This window comes from Littorina saxatilis, linkage group LG4, assembly GCF_037325665.1.
Source record: "Littorina saxatilis isolate snail1 linkage group LG4, US_GU_Lsax_2.0, whole genome shotgun sequence".
NCBI classification, from domain to species: Eukaryota; Metazoa; Mollusca; class Gastropoda; order Littorinimorpha; family Littorinidae; genus Littorina; species Littorina saxatilis.
In genome coordinates, this window is record NC_090248.1 from 55,701,467 (window position 1) to 55,716,466 (window position 15,000).

Below are 15,000 nucleotides of genomic sequence, written 5' to 3' on the forward strand. Positions count from 1 at the left end.
TAAATTGAAGCTTGGCTGCTGTTAGCATTACTAAATCATGGAAATAGAACTACGTCAGAGAGAGAGAGAGAGAGAGAGAGAGAGAGAGAGAGAGAGAGAGAGAGAGAGAGAGAGAGAGAGAGAGAGAGAGAGAGAGAGAGAGAGAGAGAGAGAGAGAGAGAGAGAGAGAGAGAGAGAGAGAGAGAGAGAACGAACGAACGAACGAACAAACGAACTTTATTACTCAAGGATGGAGATTTTAGGCTCACGCCTAGTCTTACAATCTGTCCCTGCTAAACTAAGACATAAAAATAAAGACAATAAAATGGCAATTGTCAATCGCAATCATACAGTATTACTAATTACACCATTACCTATACGAATACATAATGCATGATAGAACATTGAAATGAGAGAGAGAGAGAGAGAGAGAGAGAGAGAGAGAGAGAGACAGACAGACAGACAGACAGACAGACAGACAGACAGACAGACAGACAGACATTTTCATTTCATTACTCCATTGTCCCATCGCTGGGAAATTCGGGTCGCTTCCTCCCAGTGGAAAGCCAGCAGCAACGGAGTCGCGCTACCCAGGTGTCTGCGTGTTTGGGTGTATTCAGCCACCTGCACTTATGGCAGAATGACCGAGGTCTTTTACGTGCCATTGTGATGACACGGGGGTGGGACATGGCTTCCGTCTCTGGGTCTGCACATAAAGTTGACCCGTGTCCGTCCCGGCCCGAATTCGATCCTGCGACCTTCCGATCACAAGTCCAGTGCTCTACCAACAGACAGACATACAGACACACACACACACACACACACACACACACACACACACACACACACACACACACACACACACACACACACACACACAGACCGACACACACAGATCGAGAAGGAAACATAGACACATACTGGATAACACATGCCATGAGTATTCGTAATTCGTCAATGTTCTGTTTTGACGCAGAAAATGTGGCGTACGGTAAACCAGCAAGTATCAGCTCCCGGTACGGCGACGCTAAGTACGGAACTTCAGGACCGGCATGCGCAGCGGTCAACGGCAGAACTGGACACACCATGGAACCTGTAAAACCGCCCGGAACCAACTGTGTACACACTAGGGATGACGACGACAATGCATGGTGGCAGGTGGACCTGGGTGACAACTACACCATCACTGACATCATCATCTACAACCGGGAACAACGTATGTTATAGCTTCATTCATTCTTCTTATCTTCGAATGACTGTAATTGTGTGGTTTTGATACTCTTGACGACCAGCAACTATTATGCACCATAAAATGGTTGAGATGCCGAAAGATGATGAGAGGGGACAATCTTGCTTGTTGACGAGAAATGGAGCAGGGCGCCGTTAAAAGATCTGATCATAAGGGAAGTTAGTGATTTCAATCAATCAATCAATCAATATGAGGCTTATATCGCGCATATTCCGTGGGTACAGTTCTAGGCGCTCTGCAATGATGCCGTGTGAGATGGAATTTTATATAAGCCCAGTAGATTGCAGCCATCTCGGCGCATATTTACCTTTCACGGCCTATTATTCCAAGCCACACGGGTATAGGTAGACAATTATTAACTTTGCCTAAGCAATTTTGCCAGGAAAGACCCTTTTGTCAATCGTGGGATCTTTAACGTGCACACCCAATGTAGTTTACACGGGGGGGGGGGGGGGGGGGGGGGGGGGGTTTCGGACACCGAAGAGAGTCTGCACACAAAGTTGACTCTGTGAAATAAATTTCCGCCGAACCTGGGATCGAACTCACGCTGACAGCGGCCAACTGAATACAAATCCAGCGCACTACCAACTGAGCTATATCCCCGCCCCATCTAAATGCATACGACATGTGTAATAGAATAATTGAGGATTATGCGGAACTAGTCTCCTGGAACCTGCGAGAATAAAAAAACCATTGAAATGAACAAGCGACTTTCATCCTCATTTCATTGCTTATTCAAGACTCAAGACTAAATCCACCACGGAATGAGTCGCATGCCACCTTTGCATGATTTTCATATTTTTACATTCTCCTACAGAATTTGTCATTTGTCCAGTGGTGGAAACCGTTTTAGAAAAGAGTTAAAACTGTTTGAGTTAGAAGCCTGTGACTGAGGTGACCCTCACACTTTCTGGATGTCACTTCTTTTGATGGTTTCAGACACAACACGGTTGGCGGCAATATCGATCTCAGTTGACAACAACATTTGCAAAAGCCTGCCGTCTGCCGGAGTAACCTATGGCCTGATCTCCACCATTACCTGTGACACCCCACTGACAGGCCAGTTCGTCAAGATGTACAAGAACGGCAGCACTGACAGCAACACAAAGTTAATCAATTTTTGTGAAGTACAGATTTGGGGTGAGACTCTTTCACCATGTTCTTTTTTCATTATATATTCTGTATCACTTTCTCAGGAACAACATTTCAGACAATATATTCAGCTGTAATTTGACTGGTTGCCGAATTAATTGAACACTTTATCACATTCGTTTTTTGGTTAAAACCCGGAAAATGACGATACATATCTAAATAATTAAATGATTACTTAAGATGTCTCTGAAATAAACATTGTATGCAGGGGTAGCAGAATTTTATTTGTCTAAAAAATGGCAATTATTACTGTGCCAACCATGCTTTTAGAAATAATTTTTTTTTTGACAGTGTACAACTCAAACCCGGGCATCAACGGAAGAACAAAGTAACACAAGTAATACGGTACAGGTGGCGGTGCCTCATTCGTGGTGGTTGTGTTTCAGTGTGTAAGCCAGGACTGTTTGGTCCAGACTGCAGCGAGCAGTGTCACTGTCACAACAACGTTACCTGTGATAACCACTTTGGTACCTGCCCGAATGGTAATTTCCTAAGTTTCCAAAGGTTTCTCACAGAGTGTCTCTCTTTCATTCTCTTTCTCTCTATCTCTTTCTCTCTCCTCCTTCCCCCAACTCTCTCTCTCTCTGCCTCTCTCTCTCTCCCTCTGCCGAAGTCTGATTTTAAGAAACAAAGGAATAAAGTGACAGAATTAACACGTCAAGCAAAAGCAAATTACTTTAATACATTAATCGAGGACAAGAAAGATATTGCAACTGTTTGGCGTGCTGTTAATAACATATTAGGTAAATCTAAACAGAACTCAAATCGGTCTGCCACAACCATCTCCCCTGAAGATTTTAATAACCATTTTTTGTCCCTTGCCAATAGGCTAAATGAATCTGCAAAATGCGACAGTCCTGATTCTGACCTTGAAGTCTCTCTCACAAAATTACATGATTTTTGCAATGACAAATGTAAACCGGACGATTTTTTTACTATTCCAGACATGGCAGTGCATGAGGTAGGTAAGGCGCTAGAAGGCCTTGAGAATAAAAAGTCCATGGGTCCTGACAAGATTCCTCCTTACTTGGCCAAATTAGCTCTACCATATATTGTGGAGCCACTCACCTATGCGTATAATCTCTGCATAAAGCAAAATACTGTACCTAGTTTACTAAAAAGAGCAAAAGTAATTCCACTCCATAAAGGCGGAAATTTATCCGACCCAAATAATTTTAGACCCATTTCCTTATTACCCATTTTATCCAAACCATTGGAAAAACATATTCACAAACATTTGCTCGCGTACATAGAAAGCAGAAACCTTGTCCATCAATTTCAATCTGGTTTTCGAACAAATCACTCTTGTCACAGCGCCCTTACCACGCTATGCGACACCTGGTTGTCTGCAACAAACCGATCTGAAATCAGTGGTGCTGTGTTTCTCGACTTTAAAAAAGCGTTTGATCTTGTTGATCATTCAATTTTACTGAAGAAATTACAGTTGTATCTCAGAAACAGTTCAGTGTGTAACTTTTTTGCTTCCTATTTACAGGACAGATCTCAATATACTGCCCTAAACTGTAAAATATCTACTGAGGAGACTGTGAAATGCGGGGTGCCTCAAGGGTCAGTGCTTGGGCCGATCTTGTTCTGTCTGTATATCAATGATCTGCCACTGCACATTTCTGACAGTAATGTAAGAAGTGATTTTTTTGCTGACGATTCTTCTCTTCACTCAAGTGGAAAGTCTGTTACAGTAATAGAGTCCTCCCTTCAAACAGCTTTAAACGATGTAAATAACTGGTGTAGTGCTAATGCTATGCTTGTCCATCCAATAAAAACTAAAAGTATGGTAATTGCAACCAGACAAAAACATCAGATTTCTCCACTCAAACTAAATCTTACTATTGGTACGCAATCAATTGAACAAGTTCAACAGCATCGCGTTTTAGGGGTAATTCTTGATTGTGAATTCAAGTGGCAGGCACAAATACAGCATATTTGCAAGAAAGTAGCCAAGAACGTTTTCCTCCTATCCAAGTTAAAGCAATATACCGACAGAAGGACTCTGGAAATGTTCCACCATGCTCATGTAATGCCTCACATTAATTATGTTTCGACGCTCTGGGATGGCAGCAGTGATGTCCACTTGAAAAAGTTAGACTCTCTCTATCGTCGCTCGGCCAAACTCATCGTAAAGGATAATGCCTCAACAGATATGAAATTAAAAATGCTTAACTTTCTTCCACTGGAAAAGCATCTCAAGTTAAACAAAGCCATTTTCATGCATAAATTGTATCACGGTAAAGTGCCGATTTACATTACATCATTATTTAATAAAGCTACCCACAGATATGGGTCGGTCAACTTGATCCCACCAATTCCACGAATTGACCTGTATAAGACCAGTCTTGCTTTTTCGGGTACTTCAGTTTGGAATTCACTTCCATCATCCTTTAAGCACCTAAAGTCATTAAAAAGTTTTAAAAAATGTGTAAAAAACCACTTAATGTCTGAGTAGTTTAACGCCTTTTGACTTACCAAACTTAGTATTACGTCAAAAATATGCTGTGCATTGTATATTCTGAACATATTTTTGTTACTCTATTGCTACATGTTCGATTGCCACCAGCTTGTATATATAATTACCTGCATAGTATGCATTTGATTTTATGAATAACCACATATGTATGATCTTCATGCCTCATCTTTATCATCATCATCATCATTATCATCATCATTATCGTCATCATCATCATCATCGTCATCTTTATTATCACGTTTTCCGACCTCCTTTTGTTGGTTAACTTTTTTTTATTTTTTATTTTTTTAATTATATAATAATTATTGTGTGTCTATGCGTCCCAAGGGCAGATCGTAAGAAAAGGACAAGCATTAAACCTTTATTCTTGTAAAATAAAGTTCAATTCAATTCAATTCAATTCAATTCAATTCAATTCAATTCAATTCAATTCAATTCAATTCAATTCTCTCTTCCTGTAACTCTCCTGACTTTCTCTCTCTCCCTCTCTCCCTCCTCTAGCTCACCTCTATCGCTCTCTCTCTCCCCCTCTCTATCCCTCTGCTGACCTCTCTCTCTCTCTCTCTCTCTCTCTCTCTCTCTCTCTCTCTCTCTCTCTCTCTCTCTCTCTCTCTCTCTCTCTCTCTCCCGCTCTCTCTCTCCCTCTCTCCCCCCGCGGGTTAGGGGAAGAATTTACCCGATGCTCCCCAGCATGTCGTAAGAGGCGACTAACGGATTCTGTTTCTCCTTTTACCCTTGTTAAGTGTTTCCTGTATAGAATATAGTCAATTTTTGTAAAGATTTTAGTCAAGCAGTATGTAAGAAATGTTAAGTCCTTTGTACTGGAAACTTGCATTCTCCCAGTAAGGTAATAATTATATTGTACTACGTTGCAAGCCCCTGGAGCAAATGTTTGATTAGTGCTTTTGTGAACAAGAAACAATTGACAAGTGGCTCTATCCCATCTCCCCCTTTCCCCGTCGCGATATAACCTTCGTGTTTGAAAAAGACGTTTAACACCAAATAAAGAAAATCTCTCTCTCTCTCTCTCTCTCTCTCTCTCTCTCTCTCTCTCTCTCTCTCTCTCTCTCTCTCTCTCTCTCTCTCTCTCTCTCTCTCTCTCTCTCAGTCTGTTTCACTCCCTCGCTTGCCCTCACCTCTCTTCCTCGCTCTCTATTGACAGTCAACGTCAAGACATAACACTGTCATATCGTTCCGCACAGTTTTTTTTTATTGAAACCAAGGTCATATCATTTTTGACTTCAGCGCAACAGCCATAATGCATGGAAATGAACCGTTTCTTCAAATCTGTGCTGTTCGCAGGTTGTATGGACGGCTACTACGGAGCTTCGTGTAAAGAGAGGTGTGGTCAGTGTCTACAGATGGAAGTGTGTGACGGTGGTAACGGACATTGTCCACGTGGGTGTGAAGCAGGGTACCAGCCGCCCGTGTGCAATGACAGTAAGTAACGAGAAAAAACAAATGAGTGAGAGAGAGAGAGAAAGAGAGAGAGAGAGAGAGAGAGAGAGAGAGAGAGAGAGAGAGAGAGAGAGAGAGAGAGAAAGAGAGAGAGAGAGAGAGTCTCAAGGTAAATCAAAAGACTGTATACTTAGTGTATATCTGAAAAGTAAGTGTTCACTGAAAAAGTAATCTTCAAACATAACTGTTTTTAAAGTTGTAAAAGCAGCAGGAGCAGCAGAAAATAGCAGCAGTAGCAGTATCAGAACATATTTGTTCAAGCGAATATTTTGTATGTACGGCATTCCTTGTTTTCTACTTTGAATACGTGGCTTAATATAATACCTTTTTCAACTTAAGATACTATCTCTAAACAGCATGTGAGAACAAGACATACGGTGACAACTGTACAGAACAGTGTGGACGATGTGAGAACTCCACTGACTGTAACGTCTTCAACGGTTCCTGTCAGGCCTGTGATGGAAACTTTGATCTTCCATCGTGCACAGGTAAGGAGAAGCTGGATTTCGTTCAACAATGCTTTACTTAAGTTTTACATACTTTTCAGAGTTACCTGTTCGTCGCGACTGCACATAAGAACGGACATGCCTCTAGTAGGAGGTGTTTGCGCTTTACATAGCACTGTTCTTTCATTACAAACAAGAACAAAAAGGTAATGTTGCGATGAAAAAACAAAAACGGTTTAAGATGGTTAACACTTCAGATATGAGATGTGTCGCATGATGAAGTTTCAGCTAAGAGAACATACAGAATACTACATGACTTACTGTGTCGTACCAGATTTACACGAGTTGCTTTATACAAATATTGAACTGCGAGCGAAAGCGAGCTTTTCAATATTTGAAAAAGCAACTCGTGTAAATCTGGTACGACACAGCAAGCCATGTCGTATTTTTGTTATCCTACAAACTGTACATACGTGTATTTTACTCAAAACGTCCCGCAGTCGAGGCGTCCAAATTTAAGATGCTTCCAGGGACACATCAGGAGCAAAAGTGTTTCCATGATGACGTTTGTCTCGGTGACTTTGGCATCATAAGCTTTCAAAATGCAGGTCCCTGCCAGACAAGTTTGACACGACCTCATTTACATGATAAACATACGTGTGGTTTGAACAATATTAATTGTTATCTCATGAGTGGTCTCTCTGACCTATGTAGGATAAAATATGTTTAACGTTTCATATGTTATAAAACTGACTCAACACAAAAACTCACAGGTGACTCTAAAGATGTCTTTTGGAAAAGCTGTCACTTATGTTCCAAATGTCCGAATGGCTGAATGACACAAAAAATAACCTCAACAATGCTGGATGTGATTGTTAACTGTAAGTTAATTGTAAAGTGATATTTGCGTCATAATGCTAGATGGTTTGTTTTTCACCGCATATTTTCGCTACTTATGAACACCATGTGGCACACCATTAATAACTATTTTTATACAGTTTCTTCACTGGTTTGTGAATAAAAATTAATCCAAACGACTCGAATTTACCTAAGATGCTTATAACAAAACACGGGACATCGACATTTATATCAATTTTGAGTAAAACTGTTTTTAAAAGATATCAACTTACAAAACCACGTGTATAACATTTTAGTACATTATGTGACTAGTTTGGACAACCAGTATTGATCTTAGGTGACCTGTTAAACGTTGAAAGGTTTTGCCGGGACAGTTTTTGTTTATTATTCTTAAACGTAACAAGACAAAGTAAACTTTTGATTTTTATGGGTGAATTCTTTTTAAAACATCTGTTTAAGGATACGTTTTACCTGGTAGAAGTTCTTAAAAAAAGTTAATTTTGTCGGTTGGTGGGTACACATAATGACAAGGCACCAACCACTTTCTGAGTAACGCTTGTTTGAAAATTGCATGGTCAGAGTGATACAGAATCACATGAAATTGCGTATCTTAATTAACATCACAATTATTTTAGGTAACTGTCTTACTGTTTGACATTGATTCATAACCGGGTAACCTGTCTTGGACCAAAAAAAGGCAAATAAATGAAAATGCATGTTCACTATTGTTTATTGTGTGCAATAGTTGTGTGAGAACTTACATTTCCACCGGTTCGTGTTGATATCCATTTCTTATTCGTGTCTGTTATCTGTTGCTAACGGTCAGCTTAATAGAAATAACTTATACTGTGTTCTTCTACTAATCAGAGTGTGTGGACGGCTACTTCGGTGCTGAGTGCAACGTACAGTGCGGTCTGTGTGCGGACGACAAAGTGTGTGACAAGGTCACTGGACGCTGTCCCAATGGATGTCCGCCCGGGTTTCAACCTCCATGGTGTGATCAATGTGAGCACGTGATACACGATATTGTATTTGTTCATTAAAATGACTTTTTGTTACGGCACAGTTCTTCCCGTGAAGTTCTGCTCACTACTTAAGATGTGCCACGAATTTCACATGGGATAAGACCACCCTTCGCCTTGAACACAAACAAGTCAATCAATCAATCAATATGAGGCTTATATCGCGCGTATTCCGTGGGTACAGTTCTAAGCGCAGGGATTTTTTTATTTTTATTTTTTTTAATTTTTATTTTTATGCAATTTATATCGCGCACATATTCAAGGCGCAGGGATTTATTTATGCCGTGTGAGATGGAATTTGTTTACACAATACATCACGCATTCACATCGGCCAGCAGATCGCAGCCATTTCGGCGCATATCCTACTTTTCACGGCCTATTATTCCAAGTCACACGGGTATTTTGGTGGACATTTTTATCTATGCCTATACAATTTTGCCAGGAAAGACCCTTTTGTCAATCGTGGGATCTTTAACGTGCACACCCCAATGTAGTGTACACGAAGGGACCTCGGTTTTTCGTCTCATCCGAAAGACTAGCACTTGAACCCACCACCTAGGTTAGGAAAGGGGGGGGGGAGAAAATTGCTAACGCCCTGACCCAGGGTCGAACTCGCAACCTCTCGCTTCCGAGCGCAAGTGCGTTACCACTCGGCCACCCAGTCCTTAATCAACATCAACTGCTCCATGTGTTGAGTGGGAATTAAGTTGTTGATGAATTCATTTTGCAGACTGACACGATTGGCTTTTATGGCATTCGATTGTAAAATAAAATCTGCACGGAAAGCATTCAGGATGTGGATGTTAGGATGTCACGTGTCCAAGTTAAAGGATGACGTTATTACATGTAAAAGCCCGGCCAGCCCTAAGATGTTGAACATAATGTTTTTTATCCCCGAGTACGCAGTAGGAGGGTCCAGCAGACTTTAATTGTGTGTCTGTCTGTGTGTGTATCTGTGTGTGTGTGTGTGTCTGTCTGTCTCGACTTAACAGCTTATTGCTGGGAAACTACTAGGCGCAGTTCTTTCAAAAGTTGATACACTAACTTGATAATAGGTCCGATTGATCGTATTAAAACTTCATAATGTTACCTGGGACCTAAATGCGAAATATTCCACAAAAACGACTCTTAACGGGGGGAGTTTTTGCGGTGGGAGGCTGGTCGCTTTGCGAACAGCCAGTCACTGAACTAAAGGGGAGACTTGGGCGGCTGAGCCGAACACGTCACGCAGTGACGAGAAAAGCATGATTTGCAAGACAGCCGACGGGTGGGGATTTGGTCTCGGCAAAGAAACTATTGGTCTCGGTGAAAGAAAGACAGAGAGCACGAGAGAGTCTATGGCCAAAGTGAGCCGGGTTCGATTCCCGGCATGGGCGGTCTATTTTTTTTTTTTAATTCTTGTTTACTATTGTTTATTATGAACGTTTTAATGTTTTATTTTACTCTAATAGTTTTTTTAATTGTGTAAAATAAATTAAAAAAAATTTTTTTTTAAATCCAAGTGATCCGGGTTTGATTCCCGGCATGGGCGGTCACATTTTTTATTTTATTTTAATTCTTGTTTACTTTTGTTTATTATGAACGTTTTAATGTTTTATTTTACTCTAATAATTTTTTTAATTGTGTAAAATAAATATTGTTTTTTTTAAATCCACGTGCACAAGACAAAAACTTTCATACTGGGGGAGCGAGCCAGTCTGAAGAGTACTCGGGTCCAGCCCCAGCGTTTTTTATACGGCCGAAGGACTGTGCCTTTATTGAGCATGGTGAATGCAGCGCACACCAAGAAGCACAATAAAAAAGAAAAGCTTTACTTAGGTGTAGCTAATAGAGTGTGCACATTGACATTACATCATAAATATCCGCGTGTAAACGTGTAGGCGCCGTAACGGAATGTACGTACTACATAAAACACATTCTAGAAATGAATTGTATAAAACAGGCTCGTGAGCAATATAGTTACTTTGGCGAGAAAATCACATTGCAAATATTGTTAAATCAGCTTCAAACACGTATAGCGCCGTTGTCGTCTCATTGTACAGTTCTGTGTCGTTTACATTTCTCATTTTAGTGTGTTCGAACAAGACGTACGGTGAGAACTGCAGTGAACGGTGTGGTCGGTGTGAGAACTCTGATTACTGTAACGTCTTCAACGCCACCTGTCGGGCCTGCGAGGGCAACTTTTCTCTTCCTTTATGCACAGGTATGGAAACGATTTAATCCCTGCAGCGTTAATACCAAGTTCGCGTTATTTTGAAATAAGCACTGCCATGCATTCATTCATTATCTTTCATTGCTTCGAGTGCAGATGATAAGTATCCCATTGTTTTCCTGAGATAGACCAGACAGTAGTACACGCTGACAGTTTTGACTTGTAATCATAATCTAATAAGTCTAAGAGACTCAATGCAAAGACAGGTCTGCATAATTGTTAACAGTACATTTATCTGAGTTTGTGTGTGGTAGAACTGCTTTCGAAATTCATAAAGAGAGTAACCAAACAAAACTGTATTTTTAAAATAATCAGAGTGTATGGACGGCTACTTCGGTGCTGACTGCAGCATCGAGTGTGGTCAATGTTCGGACAACACTGTGTGTGAAAAAATCACTGGACACTGTCCTGGCGTGTGTCAGCCTGGGTATCAACTACCACACTGTCTACACAGTGAGTAAAACATCTTGATGTTTTTTTTCTTCCTTTCACTAAATGGTTCTTGCGTGTTTTTGTTGTTGTTGATTTGTTTAACTACATTTACAACTTGCCCTAACTTTTTTTTACCACATTTACAACTTCAGCAAAACATGAAAGCTTCACGCATATCAAGTTATTACTAACATTCAGTTTAAGTAATACGAATCTGCATGCAAATCAGCTAGAATGCGTGGGGAAGTACTGTTTCAGAACGATTTTAGAAAACTGTAGAAACTATACGTCCGCGTTCTGATGTGTAATTCCATGAATACTAATCAGGATCTGGATCAAATGCCTCAAAATACGTTTGATGGGATACAGACAAACTGATGATTCATGGATACGTTTACTTTTCGCAAGGTGTTTCTTGTTTGCAAATACAATTTGTGTAGACCCATGTACTCTATCATTACTGCTTAATGTCTTCTGTAGCGTGTGAGAACAAGACATACGGTGAGAACTGCAGAGAACAGTGTGGTCGGTGTGAGAACTCTGCTGCCTGTAACGTCTTCAACGGTTCCTGTCAGGCCTGCGAGGGCAACTTTGCTCTTCCATTTTGCACAGGTACTGATCATTTCTCCATTTTTTTCTCTGAAATACTGATATATTAATACAGTTTTGATATTCCTAGATATTAAGGTAGAAGAGCTGATTTTTTAATATGTTTTCAGTGTGTGTGTGTGTGTGTGTGAGAGAGAGAGAGAGAGCGAGAGATAGATAGAAAAAGAGAGAGAGAAATAGAGAGAGAAATAGAGAGAGAGAGAGAGAGAGAGAGAGAGAGAGAGAGAGAGAGAGAGAGAGAGAGAGAGAGAGAGAGAGAGAGAGAGAGAGAGAGAGAGAGAGAGAACTCAGAACTCTCAGAAATGGTTTACTGTAAAGTCATCGGCCCGTAAATATTAAAGTAGAAGAGCTGATTTTTACATTTAGTCAAGTTTTGACTAAATGTTTTAACATAGAGGGGGAATCGAGACGAGGGTCGTGGTGTATGTGTGTGTGTGTGTGTGTGTGTGTGTGTGTGTGTGTGTGTGTGTGTGTGTGTGTGTGTGTGTGTGTGTGTGTGTGTGTGTGTCTGTGTGTGTGTGTAGAGCGATTCAGACTAAACTACTGGACCGATCTTTATGAAATTTGACATGAGAGTTCCTGGGAATGATATCCCCGGATTTGTTTTGATTTTTTTCGATAAATGTCTTTGATGACGTCATATCCGGCTTTTTGTAAAAGTTGAGGCGGCACTGTCACACCCTCATTGTTCAAACAAATTGATTGAAATTTTGGCCAAGCAATCTTCGACGAAGGCCGGACTTCGGTATTGCATTTCAGCTTGGTGGCTTAAAAATTAATTAATGACTTTGGTCATTAAAAATCTGAAAATTGTAAAAAAAAAATTAATTTTATAAATCGATCCAAATTTACGTTCATCTTATTTTTCATTAATTTTCTGATTCCAAAAACATATAAATATCTTACATTTGGATTAAAAACAAGCTCTGAAAATTAAAAATATAAAAATAATGATTAAAATTAAATTTCCGAAGCCGTTTTAAAAACTATTTTATCTTATTTCTTGTTGGTTCCTTTTTCAAAAAACATAGATATGTTATGTTTGGATTAAAAACACGCTCAGAAAGTTAAAACGAAGAGAGGTACAGTAAAGCGTGCTATGAAGCACAGCGCAACCGCTACAGCGCCAAACAGGCTCGTCACTTTCACTGCCTTTTGCACTAGCGGCGGACTACGTTCAGTTTCATTCTGTGAGTTCCACAGCTTGACTAAATGTAGTAATTTCGCCTTACGCGACTTGTTTTAATATGTTTTCAGTGTGTGTGTGTGTGAGAGAGAGAGAGAGAGAGAGAGAGAGAGAGAGAGAGAGAGAGAGAGAGAGAGAGAGAGAGAGAGAGAGAGACAGACAGACAGACAGACAGACAGACAGACAGACAGACAGACAGACAGACAGACAGACAGACAGACAGAACACTGAGGAAAAATACACCTCGATAATTTGATGATTTCATTATTTTCAAAAGTAACAATAAGAGATTAGTATTATTATAATAACTGTGATAAACAACAATTTAAGGTTGTTATCACTCAAATTGAACGTGCTAAAGCTTTACATTCTGAAGTACCTTTCTTTATTACAAGTATTAATATCAGTATGATAATAGTACTTGATAATAATACCAGTTGTCAACAAATGAACAATAATAGACAATTACTTTTAAGCTGCAAAGAAACACAACTCTGTATCAGAATAAACATTTGAGCTTGATCTAATGTGCAGAGTGTGTTGACGGTCACCATGGCAATGGATGCAGACAACAGTGCAGTCCGTGTGCGGATAACGATGTGTGTGACAAGACCACTGGACACTGTCCTAATGGATGTCCGTCTGGGTATCAACCACCGTACTGTGACACAAGTAGGTATCCCTGTTCACTGTATAAACAATGTGTTTACAGCGAAGATAAAATATTCCGTTTGAATCGGTGCTTCCTAATTGCAGGTTTTGTTTAGTGTGAGGCTAATTGGTTAGGGTTAGGGTTAGACCATTATTGTCTGAACTATTTCCAGTATGAGAGTTTACATTCGTGACCTCCCTTTGTTCCTGAACCGATAATTCAAACATTAGAGACCGTGCGGTGTTTTCCTGCACAAAGGCTTCCAAAGGCTTTTACACCTTACCCATTTGGACACCTTAAATGCTAGAATGAATAAACATTGCAACAATTGAGAAGTTAAGGCAAGTTATGGGAACAAGTATAGTTTTTCCTGCATTTTCGGAGTTCGGGGTTATGCTGGAAACAGACCAACACAAAGCATACAAACCAGAAAACGCAATATTTTAGTGACACAAAAAGTTACGGACTGGCTGCCAATTTCGCAAAATGGGCAAGTTTTAGAAGCCTTAACGCTTTTGGGGCAAAACGCGGCCGATTTCGCGAAATTGGCAGCGTTTTGCCAATTTCCCGAAATGGGCAAAATTGTTGCCAATTCCGCGAATTCGGCTTTTCCTTGACATATTCACACACGTAAGCAACTTTCTAGAATTACCTTTCTTTCGTGAATTTGTTTTCATCAGCCTCAGAACAGAGCCAGGCAACGTCAAGCCAGGGAGGTGTCATCGGGGGCGCCATTGTTGCTGTGCTGGTGGTAGTTGCTGCTGCTGTCGTTGGTGTTCTTGTTGTCAGGTACAGTAAGCGAGTGATGTTTTTGTGTGATTGAGAGCCTACCAGATTGCATAGTTTTGTCTAATAACCTACCTATACCCAATCCTGTGCCAATCAGCTGCTAATGCTGGCTTTTGTTTTAAATAAACTTCTGTACTTCATTGTACATGATGTATTGTGAGTTGTGCATCTATTGCATAGTATTGTCCATGAAGGGATAATGTGTTGCTGTACGTTTATTGTTACGTTATTTTGTTAGAATGTATTTGTAATTGATGTTTAAAAAGTGTGGCTTTATGCATAGTTAATATGTAGAGCGCGGAGAGCTTAGTTTACAAGCCTAATAAGGTCCGATGAGTCAAAACACGCATTCTGTCTACTGTCACCGAGAAAACAGACACATTAGTAAATATGAAAAATAAGATAATTAGATCTCATTTTATTATCACTACGTAATTAGTTAGCTATTGATGTTAAGAATTAAACAAGTTG

The 15,000-nt window shown here is 40.1% G+C and overlaps 2 protein-coding genes across 2 annotated transcripts in view; both read left to right on the forward strand.

Annotated features, from left to right (window-relative positions):
• Positions 1-15,000, forward strand: part of LOC138965148 (chorion peroxidase-like) — a 276,867-nt gene that overhangs the window by 30,609 nt on the left and 231,258 nt on the right. The window lies entirely within an intron of this gene.
• The window catches only part of LOC138965145 (receptor-type tyrosine-protein phosphatase T-like), a 33,797-nt gene that overhangs the window by 2,660 nt on the left and 16,137 nt on the right, over positions 1-15,000 (forward strand). Inside the window, exons 3-13 of the mRNA XM_070337268.1 lie at positions 956-1,195; positions 2,168-2,368; positions 2,767-2,862; positions 6,168-6,305; positions 6,680-6,811; positions 8,495-8,632; positions 10,721-10,852; positions 11,177-11,314; positions 11,774-11,905; positions 13,623-13,760; positions 14,421-14,529. Of these exons, the coding sequence (XP_070193369.1) occupies positions 956-1,195; positions 2,168-2,368; positions 2,767-2,862; positions 6,168-6,305; positions 6,680-6,811; positions 8,495-8,632; positions 10,721-10,852; positions 11,177-11,314; positions 11,774-11,905; positions 13,623-13,760; positions 14,421-14,529 (1,594 nt within the window). The remainder of the gene's footprint in view (positions 1-955; positions 1,196-2,167; positions 2,369-2,766; positions 2,863-6,167; positions 6,306-6,679; positions 6,812-8,494; positions 8,633-10,720; positions 10,853-11,176; positions 11,315-11,773; positions 11,906-13,622; positions 13,761-14,420; positions 14,530-15,000) is intronic.